A 19,175-nucleotide genomic window follows, 5' to 3' on the forward strand; every position below is an offset into this window, starting at 1 on the left:
TATATAAGTGTGTGTGTATGTTAAAGTTTAGAAGATACACAGACGGGGTAATAAAAAAAAAATCAATTCACATGCAAATCATGATTTTTATTTATTCCAATTCTAAATTGACTCATAATTTTGGAGAATCAATTAAAAAAACTAAAATATAATTATTTTTTTTCTGAAAAAAAAAAAAAAAAACTCTTTTTGCCCCATCAAGAAAAATCAAAGTATGTTTTTTATTTAATAAAAAAATATTTGCCTAAAAATATATATATATTACATTTTTTTTATATGATTGTCAAAAATTATGAATTGATTTAGAATGAGAATAAATAGAAATCATGATTTGAATTTCGATTTTTTTAAGCACCCTTTCCGTTAATGTTGTCAACTTCAATATTATATCAACAATCATTTTTTGTAGGCTTTAAAAAAAAAATACATCCATAAATATCTGCTTGTCACCTCCATTTTAAAGCAAGTTGTCCCTCAATCTGTTGCTAAAAAATAACTTTATAATTATTTTAAAACAAATAAATTCTTTGGAATGATTGAAATAAATGTAACAAAAATAACTAAACACAATTAAATAAAATAAATAAATGTAAAATAAAAATACATACTTTGAAATAATGATTGGAATAAATTCAATCAAAATAACTAAACACAATTAAATACAAATAAATAACTAAAATAAAAACATAATTTGAAATAATGATTGAAATAAATTCTATAAATATAACTAAACACAATTAAATATACAATAATTGTAAAATAAATACATAATTTTAAATAATGATTGAAATAAATTCAATAAAAATAACTAAACACAATAAAATAAAATAAATAAATGTAAAATAAAAATACATACTTTAAAATAATGATTGGAATAAATTCAATCAAAATAACTAAATACAATTAAATACAAATAAATAACTGTAGAATAAATACATAATTTGAAATAATGATTGAAATACATTCTATAAAAATAAATGAACACAATTAAATATAAAATAATTGTAAATTAAATACATAATTTTAAATAATGATTTAAATAAATTCAATAAAAATAACTAAACACAATTAAATAAAAATAAATACATGTAAAATAAAAATACATACTTTGAAATAATGATTGGAATAAATTCAATCAAAATAACTAAACACAATTAAATACAAATAAATAACTGTAAAATAAATACATAATTTGAAATAATGATTGAAGTAAATTCAATAAAAATAACTAAACACAATTAAATATAAAATAATTGTAAAATAAATACATCATTTTAAATAATGATCGAAATAAATTCAACAAAAATAACTAAACACAATTAAATAAAAATAAATGATTGTAAAATAAATACATAATTTTAAATAATGATTGAAATAAATTCAATAAAAATAACTAAACACAATTAAATAAAAATAAATAATTGTAAAATAAATACATAATTTTAAATAATGATTGAAATAAATTCAACAAAAATAACTAAACACAATTAAATAAAAATAAATAATTGTAAAATAAATACATAATAATTGCTCATACAAATGGTGTAAAAATATGAATATTCATGAATATTTACATGTGGCCCCCAATTTAAAAAAAGAGTTGGACACTCCTGTGTTGAGGATGAAAGTCATCATTTTTATAGCGCATGCAGAGCGACATGAAGCTGCTGGATTCTGCAAAGTCAGCTCCTGCCACCTTGTGGCCGCAACAGCAAACTACATGGAGATGTTTTGTTTGAGCAGGCAGGAAAGTGTAGCGTGGCTGGTTGCTAGGCAACATGTGGAGGCGGCGCTCACAGGATGGTGCAGGTGTAGCTAATGTCCTTGATCCCCCCAGAGTTCCCGTCTGTCCGAGTCCGTGAGGAGTAGTCAGCTGTGGAGCGCGGTTGCCACGGTGACGGTGGTGGAGGCTCAGGACGTGCCGGCCGAGGCGCACGGCAGCCAGGTGTTTGTGCGCTTCCGCCTGGGCGAGCAGCGCTTCAAGAGCAAGGTAGGCCCCGCCCCCTCCCGCTCTGGAACCGCCGCGCTCACACGCCGCTCGCCCTGCAGAACCAGTGCGGCTCATCCCGGCCTCAGTGGAGGGAGCGCTTCACCTTCAACCTGTTCCCGGACCCTCCCAGCGTCCTGGAGGCGGAGCTCTGGTCCAAAGAGGGACGGCGGGCAGAGGAGTGTTTGGGAACGTGAGGAAACGCCTTCATCACGCCTGGCGGTTCTGGTTCTGAGGAGGTTCTGTTCGCAGGTGCGAGGTGGACCTGGCCGGCGTCCCCTTGGACACCAGACAAGTCTTCACGCTCTCGCTGGACCAGGGCCGAGGGCGCCTGGTCTTCCTGGTCACGCTCAGCGCCTGCAGCGGCGTGACCGTCTCGGACCTCTGCGTCGCACCCCTGGACCTTCCCGGCCAGCGTCAGGACCAGATGGACAACTACGTGAGTGGCGGCCATCTTGTCTTGTAGAAGAATAGCACGCCTTTATTCGCCTGTTTGCTGGTACAGGAAGTCCACAACATTCTCACTTCCTGCCAGGAATTCATGCGCCAGTACAAATGTTGTTTGCGCTCACCTTTTTAAGTGATTTATTGTCACCTTTTTAAGTGATTTATTGTTATCTATTTAAGTGATTTTTTGTCACCTATTTAAGTGATTTTTTGTCATCTTTTTAAGTGATTTATTGTCACCTATTTAAGTGATTTATTGTTATCTATTTAAGTGATTTTTTGTCACCTATTTAAGTGATTTTTTGTCATCTTTTTAAGTGATTTATTGTCACCTATTTAAGTGATTTTTTGTCATCTTTTTAAGTGATTAATTGTCACCTGATTGATTGATTGATTGAGACTTTTATTAGTAGGTTGCACAGTGAAGTACATATTCCGTACAATTGACCACTAAATGGTAACACCCGAATAAGTTTTTCAACTTGTTTAAGTCGGGGTCCACTTAAATTGATTCATGATACAGATATATACTATCATATATACTATCATCATAATACAGTCATCACACAAGATAATCACATTGAATTATTTACATTATTTACAATCAGGAGTGTGGAGGGGGGGTGGGGTGGGGGGGTGGGGTGGGGGGTAGTGGACATAGAGAGAGAGAGAGAGAGAGAGAGAGAGAGAGAGAGAGAGAGAGAGAGAGAGATCAGAAGGCATAAGAAAAAGAATCTGCATTTGATTGTTTACATTTGATTATTAGCAATCCGGGGAGGGTGTTAGTTTAGGGTTGTAGCTGCCTGGAGGTGAACTTTTATTGCGCTTTTGAAGGAGGATAGAGATGCCCTTTCTTTTATACCTGTTGGGAGCGCATTCCACATTGATGTGGCATAGAAAGAGAATGAGTTAAGACCTTTGTTAGTTGGGAATCTGGGTTTAACGTGGTTAGTGGAGCTCCCCCTGGTGTTGTGGTTATGGCGGTCATTTACGTTAAGGAAGTAGTTTGACATGTACTTCGGTATCAGGGAGGTGTAGCGGATTTTATAGACTAGGCTCAGTGCAAGTTGTTTAACTCTGTCCTCCACCTTGAGCCAGCCCACTTTAGAGAAGTGGGTAGGAGTGAGGTGGGATCTGGGGTGGAGGTCTAGAAGTAACCTGACTAGCTTGTTCTGAGATGTTTGGAGTTTAGATTTGAGGGTTTTGGAGGTGCTAGGGTACCAGGAGGTGCATGCGTAATCGAAAAAGGGTTGAACGAGAGTTCCCGCCAGAATCCTCAAGGTGCTTTTGTTGACCAGAGAGGAAATTCTGTAGAGAAATCTCGTTCGTTGGTTAACCTTTTTGATTACCTTGGTTGCCATTTTATCACAGGAAAGGTTAGCCTCTAGAATGGAACCTAGGTGCTATTTAAGTGATTTTTAAGTGATTTATTGTTCTCTATTTAAGTGATTTTTTGTCATCTATTTAAGTGATTTATTGTCACCTATTTAAGTGATTTTTTGTCACCTATTTAAGTGATTTATTGTTATCTATTTAAGTGATTTTTTTGTCACCTATTTAAGTGATTTTTTTGTCACCTATTTAAGTGATTTATTGTTATCTATTTAAGTGATTTTTTGTTATCTATTTAAGTGATTTTCTGTCACCTATTTAAGTGATTTTTTGTCACCTATTTAAGTAATTTTTTGTCACCTATTTAAGAGATTTATTGTGATGAATTGTCACCTATTTAAGTAACTATTAGTTTTTATTTTAATTACATTTTATTAACATTATAGTTTTGTGTTAAATAATATAGTTATTTTATTGACTATTATAGTTTTTATTTTAATTACTATTATAGTTTTTATTTTAATTACTATTATAGTTTTTATTTTATTAACATTATAATTTTTATTTAGTAACTATTATAGTTTTTATTTTATTAACATTATAGTTTTTATTTAGTAACTATTATAGTTTTTATTTTATTAATTGTTATAGTTTTTATTTCATTAACTATTATAGTTTTTATTTATTAACTATTAGTTTATATTTTAATCATTATAATATTTTTTTTAAATTTTAATTTATTAACTATTATAGTTTTTATTACCATCTGAACGTCTCACTCGCCGTTCTCTGAGTCCACGTCTGCAACCACTTTTGATCATTTAATAACTTTTGTTGATACACACTGTAAAAGTAACCGTTGCCGTAGCAACACACTCAACACACAGTCGCCATCTTGCACTGCATGTTGCTACTGTATGCTATAAAACTTTTTTAGGATCTATTGTCACCTATTTAAGTGATTTATTGTCACCTATTTAAGTGATTTATTGTCACCTATTTAAGTGATTTATTGTCACCTATTTAAGTGATTTATTGTCACCTATTTATTAAGTGATTTATTGTTATCTATTTAAGTGATTTATTGTCACCTATTTAAGTGATTTATTGTCACCTATTTAAGTGATTTATTGTCACCTATTTAAGTGATTTATTGTCACCTATTTAAGTGATTTATTGTCACCTATTTAAGTGATTTATTGTCACCTATTTAAGTGATTTATTGTCACCTATTTAAGTGATTTTATGTCATCTATTTAAGTGATTTATTCTCACCTATTTAAGTGATTTATTGTCACCTATTTAAGTCATTTATTGTCACCTATTTAAGTGATATATTGTCACATTTTTAAGTGATTAATTGTCACATTTTTAAGTGATTTTTTGTCCCATTTTAAAGTGATTTTTTGTCACCTTTTTACGTGATTTATTGTCACCTATTTAAGTGATTTATTGTCACATTTTTAAGTGATTAATTGTCACATTTTTAAGTGATTTATAGTCACATTTTTAAGTGATTAATTGTCACATTTTTAAGTGATTTTTTGTCACATTTTAAAGTGATTTTTTGTCACCTTTTTACGTGATTTATTGTCACCTATTTAAGTGATTTATTGTCACATTTTTAAGTGATTTATTGTCACATTTTTAAGTGATTAATTGTCACTTTTTTAAGTGATTAATTGTCACATTTTAAAGTGATTTTTTGTTATCTTTTTAAGTGACTTATTGTCACATATTTAAGTGATTTATTGTCACCTATTTAAGTGATTTACTGTCACATATTTAAGTGATTTATTGTCACCTATTTAAGTGATTTATTGTCACATTTTTACGTGATTTATTGTTATCTATTTAAGTGATTTATTGTCACCTATTTAAGTGATTTATTGTCACCTATTTAAGTGATTTATTGTCAAATTTTTAAGTGATATATTGTCACATTTTTAAGTGATTAATTGTCACATTTTTAAGTGATTTATTGTCACATTTTTAAGTGATTTATTGTCACCTTTTTAAGTAATTAATTGTCACATTTTAAGTGATTAATTGTCACATTTTTAAGTGATTAATTGTCACATTTTTAAGTGATTTTTTGTCATCTTTTTAAGTGATTTATTGTCACATATTTAAGTGATTTATTGTCACCTTTTTAAGTGATTCTTTGCCCTTTTGTAAACTAATTTTTTGTCACATTTTTAAGTGATTTTTTGTCACCTATTTAAGTGATTTATTGTCACCTATTTAAGCGATTTATTGTCACTTATTTAAGTGATATATTGTCACATTTTTAAGTGATTAATTGTCACATTTTTAAGTGATTTATTGTCACATTTTTAAGTGATTTATTGTCACCTTTTTAAGTAATTAATTGTCACATTTTTAAGTGATTAATTGTCACATTTTTAAGTGAATTGTCACATTTTTAAGTGATTTTTTGTCACATTTTTAAGTGATTTTTTGTCACCTTTTTACGTGATTAATTGTCACATTTTTAAGTGAATTGTCACATTTTTAAGTGATTTATTGTCACATTTTTAAGTGATTTATTGTCACCTATTTAAGTGATTTATTGTCACATTTTAAGTGATATATTGTCACATTTTTTAAGTGATTAATTGTCACATTTTAAAGTGATTTATTGTCACCTTTTTAAGTGATTCTTTGCCCCTTTCTAAACTATTTTTTGTCACTTTTTTAAGTGATTTTTTGTCACCTATTTAAGTGATATTATGTCACCTATTTAAGTGATTTTATGTCACCTATTTAAGTGATTTATTGTCACCTATTTAAGTGATTTATTGTCACATATTTAAGTGATTTATTGTCACCTATTTAAGTGATTTTATGTCATCTATTTAAGTGATTTATTGTCACTTATTTAAGTGATTTATTGTCACCTATTTAAGTCATTTATTGTCACATATTTAAGTGATTTATTGTCACCTATTTAAGTGATTTATTGTCAAATTTTTAAGTGATATATTGTCACATTTTTAAGTGATTAATTGTCACATTTTTAAGTGATTCTTTGCCCCTTTGTAAACTATTTTTTGTCACATTTTTAAGTGATTTTATGTCACCAATTTAAGTGATTTTCTGTCACCTATTTAAGTGATTTATTGTCACCTATATAAGTTTTTATTTTATTGACTATTATAGTTTTTATTTTATTAACTTATAGTTTTATTTAGTAACTTATAGTTTTTATTTTATTAACTATTATAGTTTTAATTTGTTAATTATTATAGTTTCATTTTATTAACTATTATAGTTTTTATTTTATTAACTGGCATAGTTTTTATTTTAACTACCATTATGGTTTATATTGTATTAACTATTAGTTTTAATTGGATTCACTATTAGTTTTTATTTTAATTACATGTTATTAACATTATAGCTTTGTGTTAACTATTATAGTTTTTATTTTATTGACTACTATAGTTTTTATTTTAATTACTATTATAGTTTTTATTTTAATTACTATTATAGTTTTTATTTTAATTGCTATTATAGTTTTTATTTTATTAACATTATAGTTTTTATTTGATTAACTATTATAGTTTTAATGGATTAACTATTATAGTTCATGGACACAAGTATTGGGACATATCAAGACGTCCTCATTTAAGGTTTGGACTGAGGCAACTCGTCTTGGCGTGCTTTTATTTTGAAGGCCCAGCTTTAATGACGGCCTTGTCCTTGCAGAGTCTTCAACGGTCCCTGAAGAACATGGCCGACGTGGGCGTCCTTCAAGTCAAGGTCATCAAGGCGTCGGATCTGCTGGCGGCGGATTTGAACGGTAGATCACACCTTGCCACAAAGTATTATGGGATGTCACTGCGTGTGTGTGTTCCGTGCAGGTAAGAGCGACCCCTTCTGTGTGCTGGAGCTGGTCAACGACCGCCTGCAGACCCACACCATCTACAAGAACCTCCACCCTGAGTGGAACCAAGTCTTCACCTTGTCAGTCATCTTTCTTACTTCCTTCTTTAACTTCTTTTTATTCTTTTTTCGACATAATCACATGATTCTACATCATAGTCATTACATTTAATGACATAATCACATGATTCTACATCATAGTCATTACATTTAATGACATAATCACATGATTCTACATCATAGTCATTACATTTATTGACATAATCACATGATTCTACATCATAGTCATTACATTTAATGACATAATCACATGATTCTACATCATAGTCATTACATTTAATGACATAATCACATGATTTTACATCATAGTCATTACATTTATTGACATAATCACATGATTCTACATCATAGTCATTACATTTATTGACAGAACAGACTTAGTGTTTGTTGTTGTGATGCTGCTTGTCGCCACCAGGGGGCGTGCTTGCATCTTGGGATATTTTGTGGATTAAATAATGGCATTGTTGTCCATTCCTTTAAAAATGTAATAATTTATAATATAAAAAATCATTTTTTAAATTTAAAATATACATTTATAATATAAAAATATATGTGTTTTACATTAATTAGTGGCATTGTTGTCAAACATTCACATATTTTCTTAGGAGGTTCAAGTGTATTTTTTATTACAATTATTTGTTTATTTAATAGAATTAGGAAATTGTTCTTTTTACCTAATTTAAATATTTTTTTTATTCAATACAATTAACTTCTTAAATGATCTACTAAAACAGTACATGTATGCATGTACTCAGTTTAATTTAAATAGACATAATTTATCATTTGTAATATAAAAATATATTTATTATATTAATAAGTGTCATAGTTCTCCTTTCCTGTACTTTATCATCTCAACATTCACATGGACTTTCTTAGGAGGTTCAAGTGTATTTTTTAATTCAATTATTTAAATATTAATTAAATGTAATGTATTTAATTTATTCCAGTTATTAATTAATTAATACAATTAATTCATGTAATCACCTACAAAAACACCACATATATGCACACATGTATGTACTCGGTTTAATTCAAATAAATAAAATGTATATTCTGAAAATAGATTATTACATTAATAAGTGTCATAGTTCTCCATTCCTGTACTTTATCATCTCAACATTCAAATGTACTTTTTTAAGAGGTTCAAGTGTATTTTTTTTATAATTAATTTTCTGTTATTTATTACAATTATTTATTGTTATTTAATTGTGTTTAGTTGTTTTTGTTACATTTATTTTAATCATTATTTCAAATTATGTATTTATTTTACAATTATTCGTTTTTATTTAATTGTGTTTAGTTATTTTGATTTCAATCATTATTTCAAATGATGTGTTTACTTTACAATTATTTATTTTTATTTAATTGTGTTTAGTTATTTTTATTGAATTAATTTCAATCATTATTTCAAATTATGTATTTATTTTAAAGTTATTTATTTTTATTTAATTGTGTTTAGTTATTTTTATTACATTTATTTCAATCATTCCAAATTATTTATTTATTTTTATTTAATTGTGTTTAGTTATTTTTATAACATTTATTTAAATCATTATTTAACATTATGTATTTATTTTACAATTATTTATTTTTATTTAATTGTGTTCAGTAATTTTTATTTAATTTATTTCAATCATTTCAAATGATGTATTTATTTTACAATTATTTATTTTTTATTTAATTTTGTGTTTTTTTAATTGAATTTATTTCAATCATTATTTCAAATTATGTATTTATTTTACAATTAGTTTATATTTAATTGTGTTTAGTTATTTTTATTTAATTTATTTCAATCATCATTTCATATTATGTATTTATTTTACAATTATTTATTTTTATTTAGTTGTGTTTAGTTATTTTTATTACATTTATTTCAATCATTTAAAATTATTTATTTTTATTTAATTGTGCTTAGTTATTTTTCTTGAATTTATTTCAATCATTATTTAAAATTATGTATTTATTTTACAATTAGTTATTTTTATTTAGTTGTGTTCAGTTATTTTTATTACATTTACTTCAATCATTTAAAATTATTTATTTTTATTTAATTGTGCTTAATTATTTTTATTGAATTTATTTCAATCATTATTTAAAATTATGTATTTATTTTACAATTAGTTATTGTTATTTAATTGCGTGAAGTTATTTTTATTTAATTTATTTCAATCATTTCAAATGTATTTATTTTACAATTATTTATTTGTATTTAATTGTTTAGTTAATTTAATTTAATTTATTTCAATCATTATTTTAAGTTATGTATTTATTTTACAGTTATTTATTTTTATTTAATTGTGTTTAGTTATTTTTATTACATTTATTTCAATCATTCCAAATAATTTATTTATTTTTATATAATTGTGCTTAGTTATTTTTATTGAATTCATTTAAATCATGATTTAAAATGATGTATTTTTTTTTTACAATTATTTATTTTTATTTAATTGGATTTAGTTATTTTTATTTAATTTATTTCAATCACTTCAAATAATGTATTTATTTTACAATTATTTGTTTCTAATTGGATTTAGTTATTTTTATTTAATTTATTTCAATCATTTCAAACAATGTATTTATTTTACAATTATTTATTTTTATTTAATTGTGTGTTTTTTTTTATTGAATTTATTTCAATCATTATTTGAAATTATGTATTTATTTTACAATTAGTTTGTATTTAATTGTGTTTAGTTATTTTTATTTAATTTATTTCAATCATCATTTCATATTATGTATTTATTTTACAATTATTTATTTGTATTTAATTGTGTTCAGTTATTTTTATTACATTTATTTCAATCATTTAAAATTATTTATTTTTATTTAATTGTGCTTATTTATTTTTATTGAATTTATTTCAATCATTATTTAAAATTATGTATTTATTTTACAATTAGTTATTGTTATTTAATTGCGTGAAGTTATTTGTATTTAATTTATTTCAATCATTTCAAATAGTGTATTTATTTTACAATTATTTATTTGTATTTAATTGTTTAGTTATTTTAATTTAATTTAATTTATTTCAATCATTATTTCAAGTTATGTATTTATTTTACAGTTATTTATTTTTATTCAATTGTGTTTAGTTATTTTTATTACATTTATTTCAATCATTCCAAATAATGTATTTATTTTTATATAATGGTGCTTAGTTATTTTTATTGAATTCATTTAAATCATGATTTAAAATTATGTTGTTTTTTTTTTACAATTATTTATTTTTATCTAATTGGATTTAGTTATTTTTATTCAATTTATTTCAATCACTTCAAATAATGTATTATTATTATTTATTTCTAATTGTATTTAGTTATTTTTATTGAATTTATTTCAATCATTATTTTTAATTATGTATTTATTTTACAGTTATTTATTTAATTGTGTTAAGTTATTTGTATTTAATGTATTCCAATCATTTCAAATGATGCATTTATTTTACTATTATTTATTTGTATTTAATTGTGTTTAGTTATTTTTATTTATTTTATTTCAATCATTATTTCAAATGATGTATTTTACAATTAATTTTATTTATTTAATTGTTCAGTTATTTTATTACATTTATTGCAAACATTTCACATCATGTATTTATTTCACAATTATTAATTTTTATTTAATTGTGTTTATTTATTGTAATTAAATTTATTTCAATCATTATTTGTATTAAATGTAGAATATCATTTTGGCCACGTAAGAATGTGTGCCAAGGTCTGACGGTCCACGTCTGGTCTCCACAGTCCGGTCAGAGACGTCCACGAGGTCCTGCTGCTCACCATCTTTGACGAGGACGGAGACAAAGCTCCAGACTTCCTGGGGAAAGTGGCCCTGCCGCTGCTCTCGGTACAAAGCGCCTCGCTGCACGCCGCCAGTCACGCTAGCGCTCGCCAAGACGTGATGCGGCGTGACTGGCGGCCCGGTTCACCGCCCGGTCGTGACCTTTTGTGTCCCTGGCAGATCCGCGGGGGTCAGCAGGTCACCTTGCCTCTGAAGAAGGACGACCTGGGCGGTCTGACCAAGGGGAGCCTCACGCTGGAGGTGGACCTCCTTTTTAATCCCGTAAGTCAGAACCACACTTTGCTAACGTCTTGTTTTGCTTAGTCATCAGGTCAGAGCTAGCATCAGAACCTTAGCTTTGCTAACGCCTTGTTTTGCTTAGTCATCAGGTCAGAGCTAGCATCAGAACCTTAGCTTTGCTAACGCCTTGTTTTGCTTAGTCATCAGGTCAGAGCTAGCATCAGAACCCTAGCTTTGCTAACGCCTTGTTTTGCTTAGTCATCAGGTCAGAGCTAGCATCAGAACCTTAGCTTTGCTAACGCCTTGTTTTGCTTAGTCATCAGGTCAGAGCTAGCATCAGAACCTTAGCTTTGCTAACGCCTTGTTTTGCTTAGTCATCAGGTCAGAGCTAGCATCAGAACCTTAGCTTTGCTAACGCCTTGTTTTGCTTAGTCATCAGGTCAGAGCTAGCATCAGAACCCTAGCTTTGCTAACGCCTTGTTTTGCTTAGTCATCAGGTCAGAGCTAGCATCAGAACCTTAGCTTTGCTAACGCCTTGTTTTGCTTAGTCATCAGGTCAGAGCTAGCATCAGAACCTTAGCTTTGCTAACGCCTTGTTTTGCTTAGTCATCAGGTCAGAGCTAGCATCAGAACCCTAGCTTTGCTAACGCCTTGTTTTGCTTAGTCATCAGGTCAGAGCTAGCATCAGAACCTTAGCTTTGCTAACGCCTTGTTTTGCTTAGTCATCAGGTCAGAGCTAGCATCAGAACCTTAGCTTTGCTAACGCCTTGTTTTGCTTAGTCATCAGGTCAGAGCTAGCATCAGAACCTTAGCTTTGCTAACGCCTTGTTTTGCTTAGTCATCAGGTCAGAGCTAGCATCAGAACCCTAGCTTTGCTAACGCCTTGTTTTGCTTAGTCATCAGGTCAGAGCTAGCATCAGAACCTTAGCTTTGCTAACGCCTTGTTTTGCTTAGTCATCAGGTCAGAGCTAGCATCAGAACCTTAGCTTTGCTAACGCCTTGTTTTGCTTAGTCATCAGGTCAGAGCTAGCATCAGAACCCTAGCTTTGCTAACGCCTTGTTTTGCTTAGTCATCAGGTCAGAGCTAGCATCAGAACCTTAGCTTTGCTAACGCCTTGTTTTGCTTAGTCATCAGGTCAGAGATAGCATCAGAACCTTAGCTTTGCTAACGCCTTGTTTTGCTTAGTCATCAGGTCAGAGCTAGCATCAGAACCTTAGCTTTGCTAACGCCTTGTTTTGCTTAGTCATCAGGTCAGAGCTAGCATCAGAACCTTAGCTTTGCTAACGCCTTGTTTTGCTTAGTCATCAGGTCAGAGCTAGCATCAGAACCTTAGCTTTGCTAACGCCTTGTTTTGCTTAGTCATCAGGTCAGAGCTAGCATCAGAACCTTAGCTTTGCCAACGCCTTGTTTTGCTTAGTCATCAGGTCAGAGCTAGCATCAGAACCCTAGCTTTGCTAATGCCTTGTTTTGCTTAGTCATCAGGTCAGAGTTAGCATCAGAACCTTAGCTTTGCTAACGCCTTGTTTTGCTTAGTCATCAGGTCAGAGCTAGCATCAGAACCTTAGATTTGCTAACGCCTTGTTTTGCTTAGTCATCAGGTCAGAGCTAGCATCAGAACCTTAGCTTTGCTAACGCCTTGTTTTGCTTAGTCATCAGGTCAGAGCTAGCATCAGAACCTTAGCTTTGCCAACGCCTTGTTTTGCTTAGTCATCAGGTCAGAGCTAGCATCAGAACCTTAGCTTTGCTAACGCCTTGTTTTGCTTAGTCATCAGGTCAGAGCTAGCATCAGAACCTTAGCTTTGTTAACGCCTTGTTTTGCTTAGTCATCAGGTCAGAGCTAGCATCAGAACCTTAGCTTTGCCAACGCCTTGTTTTGCTAACATCTTGTTCTGCTAACGCCTTGTTTTGCTTTGTTGCAGGTCAGTCTAGCATCAGAACCTCGGAGCTTTGCTAAAACCTTGTTTTGCTAACGGTTTGTTTTACTTAGTCGCAGGCCATAGCTAGCATCAGAACCTTAGCTTTGCCAACGCCTTGTTTTGCTAACCCCTTGTTTTGCTTAGTCGCAGGTCAGACCTAGCATCAGAACCTCGAAGCTTTGCTAAAACCTTGTTTTGCTAACGTCTTGTTTTGCTTAGTCGCAGGTCAGAGCTAACATCAGAAGTTCGAAGTTTTGCTAATGTCTTGTTTTTCTAACGCCTTCTTTGCTAACGTTTTGTTTTTGCTTAGTCGCAGGTCAGAGCTAGCATCAGAACTTTGTAGCTTTGCTAACACCTTGTTTTGCTAACACCTTGTTTTGCTAACATCTTGTTCTGCTAACGCCTTGTTCTGCTAACGCCTTGTTTTGCTTAGTCGCAGGTCAGAGCTAGCATCAGAATCTCAAAGCTTTGCTAAAACCTTGTTTTGCTAACGTTTTGTTTAGCTTAGTCGCAGGTCAGAGCTAGCATCAGAACCTCAAAGCTTTCTAACGCCTTGTTTTGCTAACGTCTTGTTTTGCTTAGTCACAGGTCAGAGCCAGCATCAGAACCTTGAAGCTTTGCTAACGCCTTGTTTTGCTAACGCCTTGTTTTGCTAACGTCTTGTTTTGCTTAGTCATCAGGTCAGAGCTAGCATCAGAACCTTAGCTTTGCTAACTCCTTGTTTTGCTTAGTCATCAGGTCAGAGCTAACATCAGAACCCTAGCTTTGCTAACGTCTTGTTTTGCTTAGTCATCAGGTCAGAGCTAGCATCAGAACCTTAGCTTTGCTAATGCCTTGTTTTGCTTAGCCGCAGGTCAGAGCTAGCATCAGAACCTTAGCTTTGCTAACGCCTTGTTTTGTTAACGTCTTGTTTTTCTATCCCCTTGTTTGCTACCGTTTTGTTTTTGCTTAGTCGCAGGTCAGAGCTAGCATCAGAACCTTGTAGCTTTGCTAACGCCTTGTTTTGCTAACCCCTCGTTTTGCTTTGTGGCAGGTCCGAGCTAGCATCAGAACCTTCCAGCCTCGAGAGGGCAAATTCATGGAGGATAATCCCAAATTTTCCAAAAAGGTGAGTGACAGACGGTCTATTAGCAAACACAAAATATGCAATATTTACCCCAAAACATATTTTAAAATGTAATATTTGAGTAATCGGAGTCTTAAATAGGTCAGTAATTCATGACAATATTATTATTTTTTGAGTAATAACAATTTTTTTTTTAAAAGATACGTTTGTATTATTTTTTTAATGTTTTTTGTTTTGTTTTGTTTTTGTCACAGAAAACTTTGTTTTTTTTTATAAAGCAAACACAAAATATGTAATATTTACCCCAAAAAATATTTTAAAGTGTAATATTTGAGTAATCGGAGTCTTAAATAGGTCAGTAATTCATGACAACATTATTATTTTTTGAGTAATAACAATTTTTAAAAAAAAGATAAGTTTGTATCATTTTTTTAATGTTTTTTGTTTTGTTTTGTTTTTGTCACAGAAAACTTTGGTATTTTTTAAAATGTTTTTTGTTTTGTTTTTGATGCAATTTTTGTCAAAGAAAAAGTTTTTTTTTTTTCATAAATCAAACACAAAATATGCAATATTTACCCCCAAAATATTTTAAAGTGTAATATTTGAGTAATCGGAGTCTTAAATAGGTCAGTAATTCATGACAACATTATTATTTTTTGAGGAATAACAATTTTTTTAAAAAAGATAAGTTTGTATCATTTTTTTAATGTTTTTTGTTTTGTTTTGTTTTTGTCACAGAAAACTTTGGTATTTTTTAAAATGTTTTTTGTTTTGTTTTTGATGCAATTTTTGTCAAAGAAAAAGTTTTTTTTTTTTATAAAGCAAACACAAAATATGCAATATTTACCCCAAAAAATATTTTGAAGTGTAATATTTGAGTAATTGGAGTCTTAAATAGGTCAATAATTCATGACAATAATGATTTTAATTCATTATTATTTTTTGAGGAATAACAATTTTTCAAAAAATTCACACTAAAATTCTCGGGGATCCAAAAGGGTCCCACTCATAAAAGTGTTCAAACTTTTTAATAATAATTAAACTTTTTAATAAGTCAAACACACAAAATATGCAATATTTACCCCCAAAATATTTTAAAGTGTAATATTTGAGTAATTGGAGTCTTAAATAGGTCAGTAATTCATGACAACATTATTATTTTTTGAGTAATAACAATTTAAAAAAAAAGATAAGTTTGTATTATTTTTTTAATGTTTTTTGTTTTGTTTTTGTCACAGAAAACTTTGTTTTTTTATATAAAGCAAACACAAAATATGCAATATTTACCCCAAAAAATATTTTAAAGTGTAATATTTGAGTAATTGGAGTCTTAAATAGGTCAGTAATTCATGACAATATTATTATTTTTTGAGTAATAACAATTTTTCAAAAAATTCACACTAAAATTCAGGGGGATCCAAAAGGGTCCCACTCATAAAAGTGTTAGTATTATACAGTATTTGTTTTTGTTACTTTCAACGCTTAAGTCTCTAGATCAACTTCAGATCTATCCATAGATCTGAAGTTTTTTTAAAACAATTTTAATGTTTTTTTTTGTTTGTTTCATGCAGTTTTTGTCAAAGAAAACGTTTGTTTTTTTTCATAAATCAAACACACAAAATATGCAATATTTACCCCAAAAATATTTTAAAGTGTAATATTTGAGTAATCGGAGTCTTAAATAGGTCAGTAATTCATGACAACATTATTATTTTTTGAGTAATAACAATTTTTAAAAAAAAAGATACGTTTGTATTATTTTTTTTAACGTTTTTTGTTTTGTTTTTGATGCAGTTTTTGTAACAGAAAACTTTGTTTTTTTTTTATAAAGCAAACACAAAATATGCAATATTTACCCCAAAAACTATTTTAAAGTGTAATATTTGAGTAATCGGAGTCTTAAATAGGTCAGTTATTCATGACAACATTATTATTTTTTGAGTAATAACAATTTTTAAAAAAAAGACAAGTTTGTATTATTTTTTTTATGTTTTTTGTTTTGTTTTTGATGCAGTTTTTGTCAAAAAAAACTTTTTTTTTTTTATAAATCAAACACAAAATATGCAATATTTACGCCCAAAAATATTTTAAAGTGTAATATTTGAGTAATCGGAGTCTTAAATAGGTCAGTAATTCATGACAACATTATTATTTTTTGAGTAATAACAATTTAAAAAAAAAGATAAGTTTGTATTATTTTTTTAATGTTTTTTGTTTTGTTTTTGATGCAGTTTTTGTCAAAAAAAACTTTGTTTTTTTTATAAAGCAAACACAAAATATGCAATATTTACCCCAAAAATATTATAAAGTGTAATATTTGAGTAATTGGAGTCTTAAATAGGTCAGTAATTCATGACAATAATGATTTAAATTCATTATTATTTTTTGAGTAATAACAATTTTTAAAAAAAAAGATAAGTTTGTATTATTTTTTTAATGTTTTTTGTTTTGTTTTTGATGCAGTTTTTGTCACAGAAAACTTTGTTTTTTTTATAAAGCAAACACAAAATATGCAATATTTACCCCCAAAATATTTTAAAGTGTAATATTTGAGTAATCGGAGTCTTAAATAGGTCAGTAATTCATGACAACATTATTATTTTTTGAGTAATAACAATTTTTAAAAAAAAAGATAAGTTTGTATTATTTTTTTTAATGTTTTTTGTTTTGTTTTTGATGCAATTTTTGTCAAAGAAAACTTTGTTTTTTTTTATAAAGCAAACACAAAATATGCAATATTTACGCCCAAAAATATTTTAAAGTGTAATATTTGAGTAATTTGAGTCTTAAATAGGTCAGTAATTCATGACAACATTATTATTTTTTGAGTAATAACAATTTTTTAAAAAAAGATAAGTTTGTATTATATTTTTTATGTTTTTTGTTTTGTTTTTGATGCAGTTTTTGTCACAGAAAACTTTGTCTTTTTTTATAAAGCAAACACAAAATATGCAATATTTACGCCCAAAAATATTTTAAAGTGTAATATTTGAGTAATTGGAGTCTTAAATAGGTCAGTAATTCATGACAACATTATTATTTTTTGAGTAATAACAATTTTTAAAAAAAAGATAAGTTTGTATTATTTTTTTTAATGTTTTTTGTTTTGTTTTTGATGCAATTTTTGTAACAGAAAACTTTTTTTTTTTTTATAAAGCAAACACAAAATATGCAATATTTACCCCCAAAATATTTTAAAGTGTAATATTTGAGTAATTGGAGTCTTAAATAGGTCAGTAATTCATGACAACATTATTATTTTTTGAGTAATAACAATTTAAAAAAAAAAAAGATAAGTTTGTATTATTTTTTTTAATGTTTTTTGTTTTGTTTTTGATGCAATTTTTGTCAGAGAAAACTTTGTTTTTTTTATAAAGCAAACACAAAATATGCAATATTTACCCCAAAAATATTTTAAAGTGTAATATTTGAGTAATTGGAGTCTTAAATAGGTCAGTAATTCATGACAATAATGATTTCAATTCATTATTATTTTTTGAGTAATAACAATTTAAAAAAAAAAAGATAAGTTTGTATTATTTTTTTAATGTTTTTTGTTTTGTTTTTGATGCAGTTTTTGTCACAGAAAACTTTGTTTTTTTTATAAAGCAAACACAAAATATGCAATATTTACCCCCAAAATATTTTAAAGTGTAATATTTGAGTAATCGGAGTCTTAAATAGGTCAGTAATTCATGACAACATTATTATTTTTTGAGTAATAACAATATAAAAAAATAGATAAGTTTGTATTATTTTTTTTAATGTTTTTTGTTTTGTTTTTGATGCAGTTTTTGTCAAAAAAAACTTTTTTTTTTATAAATCAAACACAAAATATGCAATATTTACGCCCAAAAATATTTTTAAGTGTAATATTTGAGTAATTGGAGTCTTAAATAGGTCAGTAATTCATGACAATAATGATTTTAATTCATTATTATTTTTTGAGTAATAACAATTTAAAAAAAAAATCACACTAAAATTCTCGGGGATCCAAAAGGGTCCCACTCATAAAAGTGTTCATATTATACAGTATTTGTTTTTGTTACTTTCAACGCTTAAATTTTTAGATCAACTTCAGATCCATCAATAGATCTGAAGTTTTTTTACCTTTTCTTTTAATGTTTTTTTTGTTTGTTTGATACAGTTTTTGTCAAAGAAAACTTTGTTTTTTTTATAAAGCAAACACAAAATATGCAATATTTACCCCCAAAATATTTTAAAGTGTAATATTTGAGTAATTTGAGTCTTAAATAGGTCAGTAATTCATGACAATAATGATTTTTTAACAAGTTTTTTTAAAATCACACTAAAATTCTCAGGGTTTCAAAAGGGTCCCACTCATAAAAGTGTGAAATATAAAGTCATACTTTAAAAAAAAAATTACTTTCAACGCTTAAATCTTTAGATCAACTTCAGATCTATCAATTGATTATACGTTTTTATTTTTTTTAATGTATT

General features: G+C 28.4%; 1 protein-coding gene across 3 annotated transcripts in view; it reads left to right on the top strand.

The window, feature by feature from the left end:
* The window catches only part of LOC133629913 (multiple C2 and transmembrane domain-containing protein 2-like), an 86,037-nt gene that overhangs the window by 55,067 nt on the left and 11,795 nt on the right, over positions 1-19,175 (top strand). For all 3 annotated transcript variants that reach the window (XM_062021032.1, XM_062021042.1, XM_062021051.1), the window contains exons 8-15: positions 1,838-1,990; positions 2,050-2,180; positions 2,240-2,426; positions 7,475-7,568; positions 7,630-7,732; positions 11,455-11,557; positions 11,672-11,773; positions 14,682-14,756. In XM_062021032.1, coding sequence (XP_061877016.1) covers positions 1,838-1,990; positions 2,050-2,180; positions 2,240-2,426; positions 7,475-7,568; positions 7,630-7,732; positions 11,455-11,557; positions 11,672-11,773; positions 14,682-14,756 — 948 coding nt within the window. The remainder of the gene's footprint in view (positions 1-1,837; positions 1,991-2,049; positions 2,181-2,239; positions 2,427-7,474; positions 7,569-7,629; positions 7,733-11,454; positions 11,558-11,671; positions 11,774-14,681; positions 14,757-19,175) is intronic.

Source organism: Entelurus aequoreus, linkage group LG02, assembly GCF_033978785.1.
Source record: "Entelurus aequoreus isolate RoL-2023_Sb linkage group LG02, RoL_Eaeq_v1.1, whole genome shotgun sequence".
Lineage (NCBI taxonomy): Eukaryota > Metazoa > Chordata > Actinopteri > Syngnathiformes > Syngnathidae > Entelurus > Entelurus aequoreus.